This window comes from Fomitopsis serialis (genome assembly GCF_022376445.1).
Source record: "Fomitopsis serialis strain Sig1Antser10 chromosome Unknown B0H18scaffold_119, whole genome shotgun sequence".
NCBI lineage: Eukaryota > Fungi > Basidiomycota > Agaricomycetes > Polyporales > Fomitopsidaceae > Fomitopsis > Fomitopsis serialis.
Genome location: NW_025955079.1, coordinates 34,473 through 49,102, shown reverse-complemented (window position 1 = coordinate 49,102; position 14,630 = coordinate 34,473). Strand labels below are relative to the sequence as shown.

The window sequence follows — 14,630 nt, the reverse complement described above, 5'->3', positions numbered from 1 at the left end:
TCAGCCGATCTGCGTTAGTAGCAAGACACGTTGAATGGCACAGAACTCACCGCGCGGAGGAGCCTCTACCACCGTCTGCGCATCTGGCTTCTGTCCTTCTTCCACTTCCTCCTCGATAAGCTGGTCCTCATCTTCGTCCCCGCTGCTGTGGACCTCCACGTTCTTCTTCGGCCTCTTGCGTCGAGGTTGCTCGGCGTCCTCATCCTCGTCTTCGTCCTCGTCCTCGTCCTCGCCCTCTCCGCCCGACGCATTCTCTGCGAGCACGATGGCCGTGCTCATCTTCTGCGTGTCTACCATCGAAGCATTTGGGCGCTCACTTCACTAATTATACCCAAAAGAAATTATGCACTCACTCGTCCTTCTGTCTGCTGCCGCCCGCTTCGCTGCGAGCTCCATCTTCGCCTTCAGGCGGTCGTACTGCCTCTTCTCGGATGGCGACAGGACGTCCGGCAGAGAGCCCTTGCCATCTTGCTCTGGTGTCTCCTGCCTGCCGCGCTTGGAACCCGTGGTGGCCTGCGGTGCGGCTTTCCGGGCAGTTGATTTTTTGGAGGCTGACTCGGCGGATTTCACAGCGGTCTTACCGCCCTTGGGCTTCGTCGTCGGCTGGCTGGCCGACTGTCGTGCGGCGTTGCGTGAAGAGTGGCGAGTTGCCATGTCGGACAGCGGGTTACTATGTGCGCAAGGAGCAGGATGTTCGCCGGGAGCAAGGGTGCGGTAAATGTTGGCGAGCAGACACTTACATCAGACAGCATCAGACAGCACGCCGTGTGAGCGGCCTTGAAGTCCGACTCGCCGTGTGAGCGGCCTTGACGTCCGACTCGCCGCTGGGTGAGAGTTGGGAAGCCTTCTGTCGGCAGTAGTGATACGCCAAGCTGCCAATGAGAGATGATCCATACCTCATGCCTGGTCCATGCGGCTCGAGGTTGACCAAGGTTCTAGAAGTCTTACAACACCGTTGGTTCCTCCGAGCGTGCTCCGAATCCTATGGCACATGACGTTAGTAGTAGATTTACTGACCGTTCAAAAATCTAAAGCGCCGTAGTACGTGTCGTTATAAGGGTGTAATTAGTGGTACTACAATGACTACAATGATAAGACACATTCTTATCTGAAATGACTATTAGAAGCCCAGCCGTTACGATCCTCTGCGGTCCACTTGGACATTTCCTTGTCTGTGTGTAAAACGATGGAAGCACGAGATCCCGTATAGTGTAGGTTAAAGTGAGTGAGTTTGCATGAGGGGAAAACAGCAAAATCGCCATTTCGAAGCGGTATGACAAGGCCGGCCTCCACCAGACACAACTCACCACCTTCAAATTCTCCAATCGGCAAGACAAGGCATACGCCGTCGTCTTGGCGGTCTCGATGGGCTCGGGTGACCACATTGAGGTTGACGACGAGGGCGGCAAACGGGCTGACCGCTGAGACATTGTTACCGGGAAGGATAGCGGCGGTAGCTTCCAGTCGCTCGTATTCCATCGGCAGGACTGACTGAAACTAGAAACTTACATGTTAGGCACCAGAACGAATTGATTCATTGACAGTCAACTCACTTTGTCGTCTATCCAGCTAAACATATCGGCGAATGCATTTTTGAGCGCTTGGTAGATCGCCTGGTGGTCTTCCATGTCCTTCGACACATACGGTATAAATTGACGGTGATTCGTGCGAGTGCAATTCGCTCTGCGGAGCAGTGATGGAGGTATATCGTTCGGCGCAGAATGTCCCTGCAGTGAGACGCTGTAGTGAGCACAGTGCTATTGATAGGTCAACTTCTGCGGTACGTACCTGAGTACAGTGGCGATTGTACCACGAAAAATGTATGGCCTCGAATGTACTGTCACTGGTGGCCGAACCGACGTCTACTTTCTTGAAAGGATTGGAATCGAAGCTGGCGATGAGACGATCCATCAAGTTGCATTTGATGGCGTCAGGCATGGATGTGCAGATGGTGGCAATCAAGCTGTTCTGCGCCCCTCTGATGGTAAGGACGTCCCTGCACACGAAGACCAAAGACGGAAGGTTGAGTGGGTACACAAGAAACTGGAGAGTGACGTTACATACGGTATGGTGCTCACAGGCACTCGCACATATGATGCCGAATTGCATTTCTCCCCGCCAGCGTACAATGTTCGAAGCTAAGGTCAAACAATACTATCAGCATCATGATTGTCAATGTGATATGTATGTTTTTTAATTTACCTGGTTCTCTAGATCTTGAATATTGACCGGCGCACTTGCTTTGCTAGCCTGCGAGCGCGCGTTCTCAGTCCAGGTGATTTCTCCTCCTTGTCACGGGGGTCACGGGGGCCGGGATATCGTCTGTTGTTCTCGTTCTGAGGGTCGTAGGATGTGACAATGACCAGCTCGGAGTTCATCGTCGCCAGCACGGGCGTTGGCGATAAGAGTGGAGAAAGCGACGACAGCGAGGAGAGCGGTGAGAGCGGTGATAGTATTGGTGGTTCCTCCAGCAATTCATCTGCGCCTCGCACGTCTGGTGTCGCCGATGTTGTTGTAACAAGAGAGTCTTGATAGCAAGACTCCCAAGCGCTTTTCAACCTTGGGACGAGGCTGAAAGTGCTGTAGAGACGTTGTGAGTATAAGATATTCAACTTCTATAGGGCCAACTTGTATAGTACGTACTTGTATTTGAGCTTGTCAAAAAAACAATCGCTGAGCTCAAGCGAAGTTCTAAGCCCGTACCTGTTGATTGTTGTTGCTGACACTGGAAATAAATCCTCCAGCATTGACGGGTAGTGATTTTGAAGGCTGGCTATTGTAGGGACAATCGTCTCCTTCACCAGACGTCCAGAGCGTGAGTCTGTATGTTAGGTTAGTGAAAAGTTGCCATTCATACGAAGATACTGAAACATACCGTCAGGCCAACGCAGCATATTGCCTATGTCTTGGGCAGTATGACCATCGGCGCCAGCCAATGGTACCCTGACGTTCTGGACGGCAATCAAAATCAGTATATACACTGAGCCTGGACAAATGTCATTGTTCAGCACTCATCAAAGACGTTTTACAAGGCTTACCTCCTCCCGCGACGAACGCAAATTTGTTGCCAGTAGCAACCCAATCCAAGAAGGTTCTCTTCGCGACAGTGGTCGTTGTTTCCAGCTCGGTGTGCCAGATGTTGGTGTTGGTAAGACCAGGTTCAGATTGTCGCAAACTTGATGTTGTCAGACCTGGTTGTAAGCTCATGAACGACTGTGAGATAATAAGTACGTACTTGCTACAACGGCACGCTAGCTGGATGAGCCTCAGCATGATCACGAAGTCAGATGTTGCTTCGTCGTTCAGCGCTGTAGCGCATTGTGTAGCAAGCGTCCTCACTGGCTCATTTGCTGTGCAACAGGACCGCTGACCCGGCAGCCAACCGAACGTGCCTTCTTGCACGGACTTACAACATTTCACAAACGCTTGATCTGTGAGATTGTTAGTTAGGTTGGAAAAGAACTTGTGTACGCTGGCTTTTGACGATTGTGATGGCACCGCTAGCTGATCGGATTCCCATGCTATATTGGAGGCAGCGACACCTGCTCGATGGCAGAATGGCAATCCTCCTCTCCAGCATGGCGAGCGGGACCGCCGTCGCAGGACATTACGCCGATGAGAAGATTGCCCTCGTCCAGCAGGGTCTCCTTCTTCGTGCGCATACGGTTGCTTTCGTTGCCGCGATCGTGTTGTCCTGGTGGGCCCAACTGTGCTGGGGCCCAATGCAACGTCGACAGGATGCCTCCCTTCTTGAAGGAGTCACGTCAGTGTCAGACCAGCACATACCAATCAAGCGCAGCTTACGTTGTTGATTGTTGGTAGTATCTACCTGCTGTGTATCGTTCGTGGCTCGCTGTCGAGTTTGAGACCGTGTCTGACGCCGTTCCGACAGAGAGGACCCGTTAGAAGTTGAGAGCACGTTCTCCATGCTCTGCACTGATTCTAGAGTACCTGTGGTACATCACAAATGATATCAGTATTGCTTGGAACTTAGTATGTAGGAGTTACTCGTACCTGACCGACTCGAGTCATTCTTGGGAACGTCCTGGTTCCCTTGTAACCGAGCCAGCAAGTATGACAAGACTTGCGTGGGATTGGGCGTTGCTTCGAGCAGCGCAATCAAGCTCTGCTGTTCATCTTCAGTGAGAGAAAACGGTGCGATCATGACGTGCGAGTAAGACAGTACTGATGAGAGGTGCTTTACAGACTACTGGTGGTAGTAGGAAGGTATGTACTTAGCATTAGACTAGCATCACTAGACGTGAAGGCGCCCAAGACTTATTATTCTCACTTATGTTTGCTCACACGACCCCGGCGATATGTCATGAATGATGTATTTCACAGGCGCTACAAGAAAGCAATACGAAAACGACATGAAAGCGATGGTCGAAGAACAACGAAGACGAGATGCTACCAACTGTAAACTACGCCGCCACTACACTGCCACTACGCAGCCACATTCACTCACTGATGCCTATTCACCGATGTTCCCCTCGATGCTCCCCTCGACGTTCCCTTGACGTTCCCTCGACGCTCCCCTCGACGTTCCCCTCGACGCTCCCCTCGACGCTCCCCTAGTGTCGCTCCTCGTCTCACGGGAGGTGGCCAGCGAGCGGAAGTCGGCCAAGGCCAGGTTGAGATCGAACGCGCTGCCGGCAGATTCCCCGCTGCCCTGCGAGTCAAAAGAGCTGTTGGCAGAATCGTCACTGTGCCCCTTGTCTCCGATTAGGGTCTCCTGCGACGCGCCTTCCTGCAAGTGGACAGGCGGCGGCGGCGTGTTCATGCGCTGCTTCTTGCAGAAGCTGTCGATGATCTCGGCGTCGCCTGCCTTCTCATCTTCCTCGAGTTGTCGCTTCAGGCTATCTGCTACTTCGAGGAGAGCTGCTCGCTTGGCGGCACCTCTGGGCGCATTCGAGTTGCTGTCGTTGGCCCGGTAACCACGCCCGTTAAAGATGTCCTCCACCATATGGCGCGCGCCGCCCCAGATGTCGTTGACGAACGAAGGGATGGGATCCGGTATGGGAGGGTCGAAGAAGTCCGGTGTTTCGAGGAGCTGCCGCCGCAGGCTGGCCACGAGGTCTGCCTTCCGCTTCTTGATCGCCTCGAGGAGTAGAGCGTGCAAGCGTTGGTTGTGCGCCTCTTCGCGAATGTTGCGGATAGCCCCTCGATATTTCTTGACGACGGCATCGCGCACTGCAGCGACGTCTGAGCCCTCCGGGTATTCATGCTGGATGGGCTGAGTGAGGTTAGCGCCAATCGAACGGAATGTAGGTAAAGACGACAGTTACGTACCACACAATAGAACCACTTCATCCAGTCGTCAATCACAGTGTACGTATCGAGGGCTTCTTGCAATCCGTCGCGATCTTCTGGGATGAAGACAAACCATTGGCCTTTGAGCCTACCGACAAGCACTTCATCTCCTCGCTTCCAGCCGGTGCACAGTACGTCGTTCTCCTCGCCGCCTCCAGCTACAAAGCCTTTGTCGTCCGGCTTTGAATTGTCTTTGGTTGGATCGATGTAGTCGAGTTCATCGATGTTGATACCGGTGAAGAGGAGCGGACCCTCGCCCTGTTTCACCATTGCAATAAGGAGCTGTGAATAGTGAGTCAACAACCGATCAAATACAAAGGTTTACTTACTTTCTTGAGCATCTTCTTGAGGGTCTGGGTGTACGATGTCTCAGTCACAAACGTGTCAAGAGTGACGTTGATTGGATCGTTTGTCGACAGTTTCTTTGTCACGCCGATTGTCATCACGGCGTCAGGGATGTATCCGACGTTATCGTTGATGAGTGCTCGCGCGCCGTCCATGAGAACAACTTGGGCCGATGATGGCTGGACTGTGGATGAGACTGCTTTGGTCATCGAATTGGTGACTACCTGATGTAGGTTCGATGGCCCGAATACGTCCAGTTTGCGCATGGCGGGGTCGTAAGCAAAACTTTCGGAAAAATATCAGCGTGTACAGTGGTGTCATAAGGCGCCTGTTACGCACGATAGGTAACGTAGGAGTAGTGTATGGTCTTCAAGGAATGCTCTTGTTTCCTGCCAGTCCTGGATAGTGATGTTGTCGTGGCTAATGATGGTGTTGAAGAGCCAAGGGAAACCGTCTTTTTCGAGCAGCGCTCCGAAGATCTTGTCGGCGAGGTGCCACTGCTTGATCGTGTTGCCCAGCTCTGCAATATCTTCGTAGAGCCCTTTCTCCCCGGGCTCGGGGGAGAACGTTGGACCACTGGCAGAGGATGGGGGAGAGAGCGATGCGCCTGAGGTGCTCGAGGTGAGATTGCTTCTGTGTGTGATGCGATGCGATGTGCTTACCTTCAGTATCCCCCTCCCAAAGGTCGGAAATTGTAGGGGTGTCCTTAGACGATAGCCTGTAGTGGTGAGCGTAGTCAATGACGTGTCTGTCGTCCGAGCCGGGGTCGGCGACGATGTGCGGATCGCGCCCGTGAACGTAACGTATCGAGGACATGAGGGAAACGGGATACGGTTTGGTGCCTGAGGTAGATCCGACTGAAAGAAGTACCGCATACATAAGATAATGATTGAGGGCCCAAGTGACCGCCACCGGCGCCACTAGAAGCCAGCCACCAAGGTCTAGGGGCCCCAGTCTGCTGCAGAATGCGGGCACTGGGAAACAGCGGCACTCACGATCTTATCGTCCAATAACGATCTATCGAACCCACATGCAACAATACGACCTGTGTGATTGGGACAGCACAATGCTGCCGAGGCGTCCTTCTTCCCTCACGAAGATAGGATCCGTGCGCACAAGCTTAGGAGGATGTGATGACGGACGGTTCGTATTTTCCACCATCGGCACACCGCATAAGGTGTACCGCATATCGCATCCCGCATCCCGTTGCCATTGAACACTTCACCGTGTTCATGCTGACAATTGGGCGGATAGTTTCCTTATTTGGATGAGTGCGGCCTCGCCGCACTCACTCGGCTACAGAATACAGAACGGCATCTCAGACCTGACCAGAGCAATGTAGGTACTCACTAATATCCTTGCTCGTCGTAGGTAACACGAGGGCTTTCTTGAAAGCCGTTCAATGCGCTCACCAGAACTCAGGTAGGGCTGTTGGCAGAAGCGTGGGGGCGAATAAGAGATTGCGTACGACCAGGCACCTCTGTGAATATGTAAACAAACGAACGGTGAGCGAAGTAAGGGCATGACAAACGAAGGTAAAGTGTTGAACACGATTATCTGGAGAGACAGACGCACTAGCTGTGATAGAGATACAACAAGACTTGCTGATCCAAGTAGCGCTTGAAAGCAAGCACGGCCGACGCTGGACAAGACGTAAGAAAGGCACCTTGGCGTTTAAACGCCGCAGAGGTGCTTGCGAATTACGCCACCATTCTGAACGCAAAAACTCACCATCACCACCATCCCAGAGCCCTCGCTGCTCGCTGCGAATACGGGTGAGTGTTCGTGGAATTTCTGTTTCTTTGGACGCGGATTTACTGTGCATGTAGAAGCTTACCAAGAAGAGTAGAACATGCCGAAGAAATCGCGCGGTTTGGAAGACCTGTTCGCACAGACCTGCGAGGCGTGTTATGGATACTTCGACACCACGCAAGGCTTAATGGCTCACCAGTCAACCAGCCGCCAATGTCGCTGGTACAAGAAAGGAAAGCTGCGGGAAATCTTCGTGGATTCGGAGGACTCTAGCAGCGAGAATGAAGTGGTGGTGGACAACAAGAGGAACCGCGGTGCAACAAGCACTAGGAAGGCGCATGCTGACCGCAGGTGAGTACATATTTTAATTTTACCTCGTAGAAGTGCTACTGATCTTACAAAAGGTATACGCGCTCACCTGCTCCGGCAGCAAGCACATCAAGTGGTATAGCTCGGGACGACGCACCAACGGACTGCAATTGTGACGGCACCGACGAACTATGGGACGAACACTATAACGAGACTGCTGCCGGACCATCATACGTCCGCTCCGACGCGGCGTTCGAGCGAGAAGATCTGAGCCAGGACCAGACCGAGGATGAGGGCGAATACGAGGACGAAGACGAAGCACAAGACCTCATCTTTGTGCCTACCGCCGGGCCGAGTCGCACTGCAAGAACTGCAGAGTCCTCGTCAGCACCAGCACGACGCACAGCCATCGCGCTGGATGATGACGATGACACCCGAGTCGAGGTCGTGGATCAGAAAGCTGGGGCGGTGAGAGGAGAGGGACAAACCGTTCAAGAAGCCTGGCGACACCATCTTGCAAAGAGGAAAGATAAGGACAGGCAAAGATGCGCAGGCAAGTGCTGAATGCGAATGAGCTGTCATACAAATACTGACTTGCTTACCGTAGACGAGGACGACCCTCCTAAATCACTATGGGAGCCGTTCGAATCCGAAACGGACTGGGAGATCGCCTCCTGGTGTATCAAGGAGGGTATCAGTCAGGGTGCTGTTGATAGGTTTCTGGATATACCTTCGGTGCGTGCGTTGCATTTAGTGAGCTGAACTCGAAAAGTCTGACAATATATATAGGTCAGGGAGAAACTGGGACTCTCGTACCATAACACGAGAGCCCTTCTGCAAAAGGTCGACTCCCTGCCGGAGCGTGCACGGTGGAAGGAGCACTGGCTTTCGTTCAAGGATCGACCAGGCGAACGGCATCTGCTGCAGTTCAGATGCATCATCGAAGCCATCAAGGCTCTACTCGGAAATCCAGCTCACTCCGACCACATTGTTTACCGGCCGAGTTGGATGTTTTCGGATGCAACGAAGCAGAACCGCATCTATTCTGAGATGTGGACAGGGAAGTGGTGGCACGCCGTACAAGTGAGTCTCATACTGCTTAGTCAAAGACAATTACTAACGTCACCGTGAATGCAAGAGTCTCCTACCGGCTGGTGCAGCGTTGGCCCCGGTGATCATCTCGACAGATAAAACACAACTCACCCAATTCTCAGGCAACAAATCCGCTTACCCTGTGTACATGACCCTAGGCAACATTCCGAAGGCCTTGCGACGTAAGCCTTCAGAACATGCCTGTGTGCTGATCGGGTACTTGTCTGTAGACAAGGTGGACTCAACTGGCCTCACTGAGCGCAAGCACCGCGCTATGGTGCAGCAGCTTTTCCATAGCTCAGTGAAGATGATCCTCAAGCCGTTGATCGAGGCCGGGAAAAAGGAATCGATGTTACCGGGGCGATGGAAAGGTTCGCCGAGTACACCCTGTTCTCGCATCGTACGTCGCAGATTATCCCGAGCAATGCTTGGTCACTTGTGCCAAGTACGGGACCTGCAGCATCTGTCAATGTCCCGAGTCTGCCTTGGAGAAGACGCACCAAGGACCCCCGACGCCAGCTCTGGACACTGGACGTGTTACGCAAGGCGAAGGCGAAAGGCGTGAAGGGATCTTCACCATTCTTCAATGCGTGTAAGGACTTCAATGTCTCCGGCTACGTTGTTGAGCCGTTTTGGAAGGACCTACCATTTACCGACATCCACATGTGCATCACCCCCGACGTCCTCCACCAGCTCTACCAGGGCGTCTTCAAGCACATCGTCGAATGGTGCGGCGAACTTATGGACGAGAAGGAGCTCGACGCCCGTATCCGATGTCTTCCGCCCGCGTATGGAACTCGACATTTCAAGAACGGGATTTCCTCGCTCTCGCAGGTGTCCGGCAGCGAGCGCAAAGACATGGCCCGCATTCTTCTGGGGTGCCTCGTAGGTCGAGTCCCTAACGCTGTCATCCACACCTTCCGCGCGCTCCTCGATTTCATCTACTTAGCGCAGTATCCGACGCACGACGAGACGACCCTCTTGTACATGGACGACACGTTGAAGACCTACCACAAGAACAAATCATCTTGAAGACACTCGGTATCGTGAGCACCTAGACATCCCCAAATTCCATTCATTACATCACTACATCGTGTCTATTCGAAATCTCGGTACAACAGACAACTATAATACCGAGATGTTCGAACGCTTGCACATCGACTGCGCGAAGAAAGCGTGGCGAGCATCCAATCATCGCGACGCACGCCCTCAGATGGTCAATGGCTGGATCGCCAGGAGAAAGTCGCGATGTTCGAGACGCTTCGCCAGAGGCTTCGAGAGGACTCCGGCAACTCTGACGACTCTCGCATCCCTCCAGAACCTCACCCTCACCGTCCCAGAACCGGCCTTATGATGCCCAAGCATCCGTCCGTCGTCCAGCAACCGATTCAGTCGATCGCCGACAAACACAACGCTCGCGGGTTCACCAAAGCCTTGAACCAATACATCTACTCGCTCAAACTCGGCCGTCGACTTACCCTGAGGAGCTTGACATGGCAAGCACGTTCCTACCATTCTCGCGTCTGGACGTCTTCCATAACTTCAAGTTCAGACGATTCCCCTTACCGACACTCAACCTGAACGCGACGCTGTCAAAGCCAAACCGGCGTGCGGAACAGACGCGGCAAGATTCGATACCGTAGTGGTCTTACAGGGTGATGACGCGGAGGCAACGGGACTACAAGGTATGTTCAGAATATATGCCCACTTACAAGCTACTGACCGGGAAAATCTAGGTACCAGAATCGGGCGGGTGAAGGTCATTTTCCGCTTGCCTCAGAAGATACGTCAGCATGGGATGATGGCGGACATGCCTGCACCGGAAGAATGGGCTCACTCAGGTCCATTGGCGTACGTTGAGTGGTACGCAAAGCTCCCGGCCTCGGCAGACCCTGTACATATGATGTACGACGTCCAGAAGATGCCGTTGAGAGTGGATGGGACCACAGCCGGGGAGATAGTACCATTAAGACTGATTCGTCAGTCGTGTCAGCTGATTCCCAAATTCCCTAAGCCCTTGTCCGTAGATTTACCTGCTCAAGTACCACAAGACTGGACGTCGAATACTGTACTGGACAAGGCAACGAAGTTCCTCTTGAACAACTGGGGTACCAAATATGCTTACCAGACATTATGGTAGACGTAGACATACTGGTAGATGTACAGACATACAGACATACCAGTACTAGTCACACAGCTTCTGAGTATGAGCTTCACACCGGAGTCTGTTGTTTCCATTATCATCCATTTCACAAGTCTACTATACGTACAAATGAGGTCTCAAATAGATATGCAATTACTGTACTTCAAGCCAAGCCATGGTACTCACTGTGCTACGGTCGATGCACTGCTCCACCATCCGTTTTGTGATCACCGCAGACTCACCGCAGACTCCCCGAACCCAACGTGTTCACGCGGCGGGCCCGCGAAGACCATTCCGCGCAGGCCGTCCAACACGGTCGTAACGCCGCTGTCCGAGAGGATCGTGGTGAACGTCGTGTTCATGTTGTGTCACCATGCCATCCACGTCTCCCGTCGGCGGAGACGGGCGCGCCCGCCAGTGCTGTTGTACAACACGCTGGCGTTCTGGCCGATCACGGGCGCAAGGGGAAGGTCTGCATGGGCAGGTTGGGGGTTCACCGTGGGGCAGGAGGTGCTGAAGCCCGCTGCGGTGAGTCAGCACATGCAATGATGCACGCCGGGTGAAGCTCACCTGCGAGGGACCATACGCAACTATCATCGTCACCGTCCCAGGGCAGCTCCTTCTGGATGGCGGAGCTGACCCAGCCCTGGAGCGGCAGCGTGGCCGCTATCTTCGTGGCAAGCATCGCGCATCGATACGCATACTGGCGCAGGCACTAGCGACAACGGTGGTGAGGCGGAGGTAAGATCGAGGGCGAACCTGGGCTTCTGTGCTCACACTCCGTACTTGCATCGTCGCATCGTGCCCTTCCATTCCATGTCCCATCGTCTTTCTCTTGCATCCTTCTAAGTACTCACCTCCCTACCGCCTCCTTTGCTCTGCATTCCTCGCATTCTGTGAGGTCCTATCGGTGGACTTGCATTCACTGCCTTCACATCATGCGAGTCCGAGCCTGTGCAGTCGTGTTTAAGTCTCGCTAGAGCTGCAAGATTCCAAATCAACGTACCAAACGTTAGAGAAGGACCTCCCAGGGCAGAAATCGGACCGCGGGAGCATGCATGACGGCCCAGGGAGGAAGGAGAAGGAGGAAGTGGCCTTGTACCACTCGCGCGAGTTGGCCGGCAGACGGCAATGCGCATACGGTAAGATGTAGGCGGGCGAAAGAGCTAGCAGAGAAGGAGAGAACTTTGAGCATGCACTGAACAGAAGTGCGAGAAAGCAGTGAACAGACGTACGAGAAAGCGGATGGGCGAGAAAGCGGACGCCGCGCGAGACTGCGATTTGCGGCGCGGATGCAAGTCATAGACGCTCGCTTCTGACTTTCCCAGTGCTCACATCCTCAGAGCAGCTGAGTTCTAAGGGATCGTACGTATGCACCCAGGGACATCCTTGTTGGAAATATTGACCCACATCCTTTTCGTCAGTGCGCTATCGCTCAGCATAGTGCTTTTGTCTGTGCTATGCAACAGCTCGCATTCCATCATACTCACTTGACCGCCTGCTCACTCGACCGCCTGCCCACTCGACCGTCTGCTCACTTTCCAGTCTGGCCGCCTATGTACGTCTCCCTGCTCAGCTACTCTCCATCTATCTTGCCCGTCCGCCCACTTGTGCCTCCGCCTGATCGTGTGTTCGCCAGCTCGTCCATCTGCGCATCCACTTGCTCGCTTCCTCGTCCACACATCCACTCACTTGCCAGCCCACCCACGCTGCTCACCCGCCAGCCCGGCCTCGTATTCCCGCCCGCTTGCCGTTGCCCTCTCGCTTGCTGGCCGGCTGGCCGCTTTTCTGCGGGCCTACCTGCCCTCTTGCCCACTCACACGATCATACACCCTCACCCATGGCCCCTCTCGCGTGCCTCGCATGCGCCCCTCTTGTCCCGCTTCCGTGCACCCTCTCAGCCGGCCAGCCACCCATGCGATTGTTCACTGATCCACGTGCCCACTTGCCCATCGCCTTCACTGGTGCAGAAAGTGTATACGGTACGGGTATGCCAATGCACGGCGCTGACGCACGCTCGCTTGCTTAACCCCTTCCGAGGCTTCTGTGTCGCTATACGCCAAGTGTGCCGACTTATGTCCCCTCCAGTCTCCCTCCGCCGCCACCATTTGTCGCCCACCGCCACCGCGCTTGTCTGTGGCTCCGTCTCGACGCTTGACTACCATACCAACATGGCTGCTGTCCAGGGTCCGTCTACCGCCCGCCATCCTTCGCCTTTCCGGAGAGCGAACAAGATAACTTCCTCAAGACCGCCGCCAGCGCCATCGAGTGGAAGTAGCGGGCATAGTGCACATCATGGCATCGTGCGTTCACCTCTGAAGTAGCAAGCCTACTGTACACTAACGTACTCCTCCAGCCTGACCCGTACTACGGACACAAAGAGACTGCGAAGCTCTGTGCGAGGTTCGTGACGCATTTGTTAGCGTGCCCGGACCTCCCTCCATTATCCACCGCCAATCCGCCAGCACCGTCACCGCCTCTTGCGTTGTTTCTCGCCTACGCCCTCCATAGAACGCGACTTCACACGGGCGGCGGGGAACCACCGTCTATTCATCTCCGCCTTCATGATCGCGTGCGTCCAAGGTCATCTGCAACGACACATACTCGAACAAGTCGTGGAGCATCGTTGGCCAGGGCATGTTCGCCCTCCGCGAGATCAACCAAATGGAGCGAGAGATGTGCTCTTACCTCGAGTGGCAGCTCAACATCGAGCCTGCAGCGTTGAAGGAGTTCGAGGCGAAGGTGCGGAGGGACTTCAAGGGCCACGGGCCATACCCAACGTACGTGCTCCCCTTGCCTGCGCCGACACCAGTACTGTCGACGACGTCATACGGCGCCACGTCGACCACCACGCCAAGCTTTGCCGCGCGTCCGTCGACGTCGCCACCGAAGCCCACCCCATGCCCGTCGACGCCAGCACGGCGTACCCAAGTCCGCCCACGAGCCCCGACACGCCCGACACGCCTGAACAGTCGTACTCGACTTAGACGAGCCCCGCATCGTACGCATCGCCGTCGACGCCACCGGGTTTCGTCGACGCAAACATCCGCATCGCCTCGCACAGCACCCACGGGACGCCCCACGTCATTGAGCAAGAGTCCCTCGCCGCCGATGCTGAAGCAAACGGGCCGGTCGAGGGCTCGCCCTTTATATCCGATGACCGCGCCTCGGGGACGCAGAAGGCGAAGGGCTAGGACTGGTACGCCCACCCGACGCCGTGCGTGTGGTAGGATCGTCGTGCGCCCGTCGTTGCTCATTATATCGGACACCGTGCTATCGCATAGGACCTCGTCAACGCACGGTGGCCTTGGTGGCACATCCGGTTCGTGGCGCGTTTCTCTTCTTTGTCGCTCCGCTCTTGCATTGATCTTCTTGTTCTCATTTCCATTTGTGCATTGTCTCCTACCTTGTTACGCATGTTCCTATGCATGTTCTCCATTATATAGGTGAATGTACACTCCCTAGTACTACGATTCAGAGCATACAGTAGATACAATTGCAAAGTAATATACTACAGTTCAATGAATACAATTGTGTCATTGTTGTCATGTCACTTCAATGCAGAACTGAGAACAATGAGCAACAGCTTGTATTGAAGCTTTGAATACAAATGAAGTCTCTTGGAAAGTATTCTTGGGATGACAAGAAATTACAACGTCTTTTGAACAGGCACCAC

At 54.2% G+C, this 14,630-nt stretch overlaps 4 protein-coding genes across 4 annotated transcripts; 1 reads left to right on the top strand and 3 right to left on the bottom strand.

The window, feature by feature from the left end:
• Positions 1-1,206: 1,206 nt before the first annotated feature.
• On the bottom strand, positions 1,207-1,845 carry B0H18DRAFT_853002 (uncharacterized protein; the record flags this gene model as incomplete). Its single annotated transcript, XM_048039621.1, has 3 exons — positions 1,207-1,497; positions 1,554-1,727; positions 1,789-1,845. Coding segments are annotated over 3 exons (522 nt in total), but the record flags the coding sequence as incomplete, so codon positions are not given.
• A 2,629-nt stretch (positions 1,846-4,474) lies between these two features.
• On the bottom strand, positions 4,475-6,474 carry B0H18DRAFT_1124265 (uncharacterized protein; the record flags this gene model as incomplete). The annotated part of the gene is made up of 5 exons (XM_048034829.1): positions 4,475-5,236; positions 5,293-5,595; positions 5,643-5,943; positions 5,998-6,265; positions 6,321-6,474. The coding sequence occupies 5 exons, from the start codon at positions 6,472-6,474 to the stop codon at positions 4,475-4,477; spliced, it is 1,788 nt and encodes a 595-aa protein (XP_047887666.1).
• Positions 6,475-7,510: 1,036 nt separating this feature from the next.
• On the top strand, positions 7,511-8,850 carry B0H18DRAFT_884862 (uncharacterized protein; the record flags this gene model as incomplete). Its single annotated transcript, XM_048041047.1, is given in 4 exon segments — positions 7,511-7,699; positions 7,978-8,276; positions 8,295-8,454; positions 8,509-8,850. The coding sequence occupies 4 exon segments, from the start codon at positions 7,511-7,513 to the stop codon at positions 8,848-8,850; spliced, it is 990 nt and encodes a 329-aa protein (XP_047887665.1).
• Positions 8,851-11,322: 2,472 nt separating this feature from the next.
• On the bottom strand, positions 11,323-11,639 carry B0H18DRAFT_1124263 (uncharacterized protein; the record flags this gene model as incomplete). The annotated part of the gene is made up of 2 exons (XM_048034828.1): positions 11,323-11,477; positions 11,525-11,639. 2 exons carry the CDS (start codon positions 11,637-11,639, stop codon positions 11,323-11,325), a joined length of 270 nt encoding a protein of 89 aa, XP_047887664.1.
• Between the last annotated feature and the right edge of the window lie 2,991 nt (positions 11,640-14,630).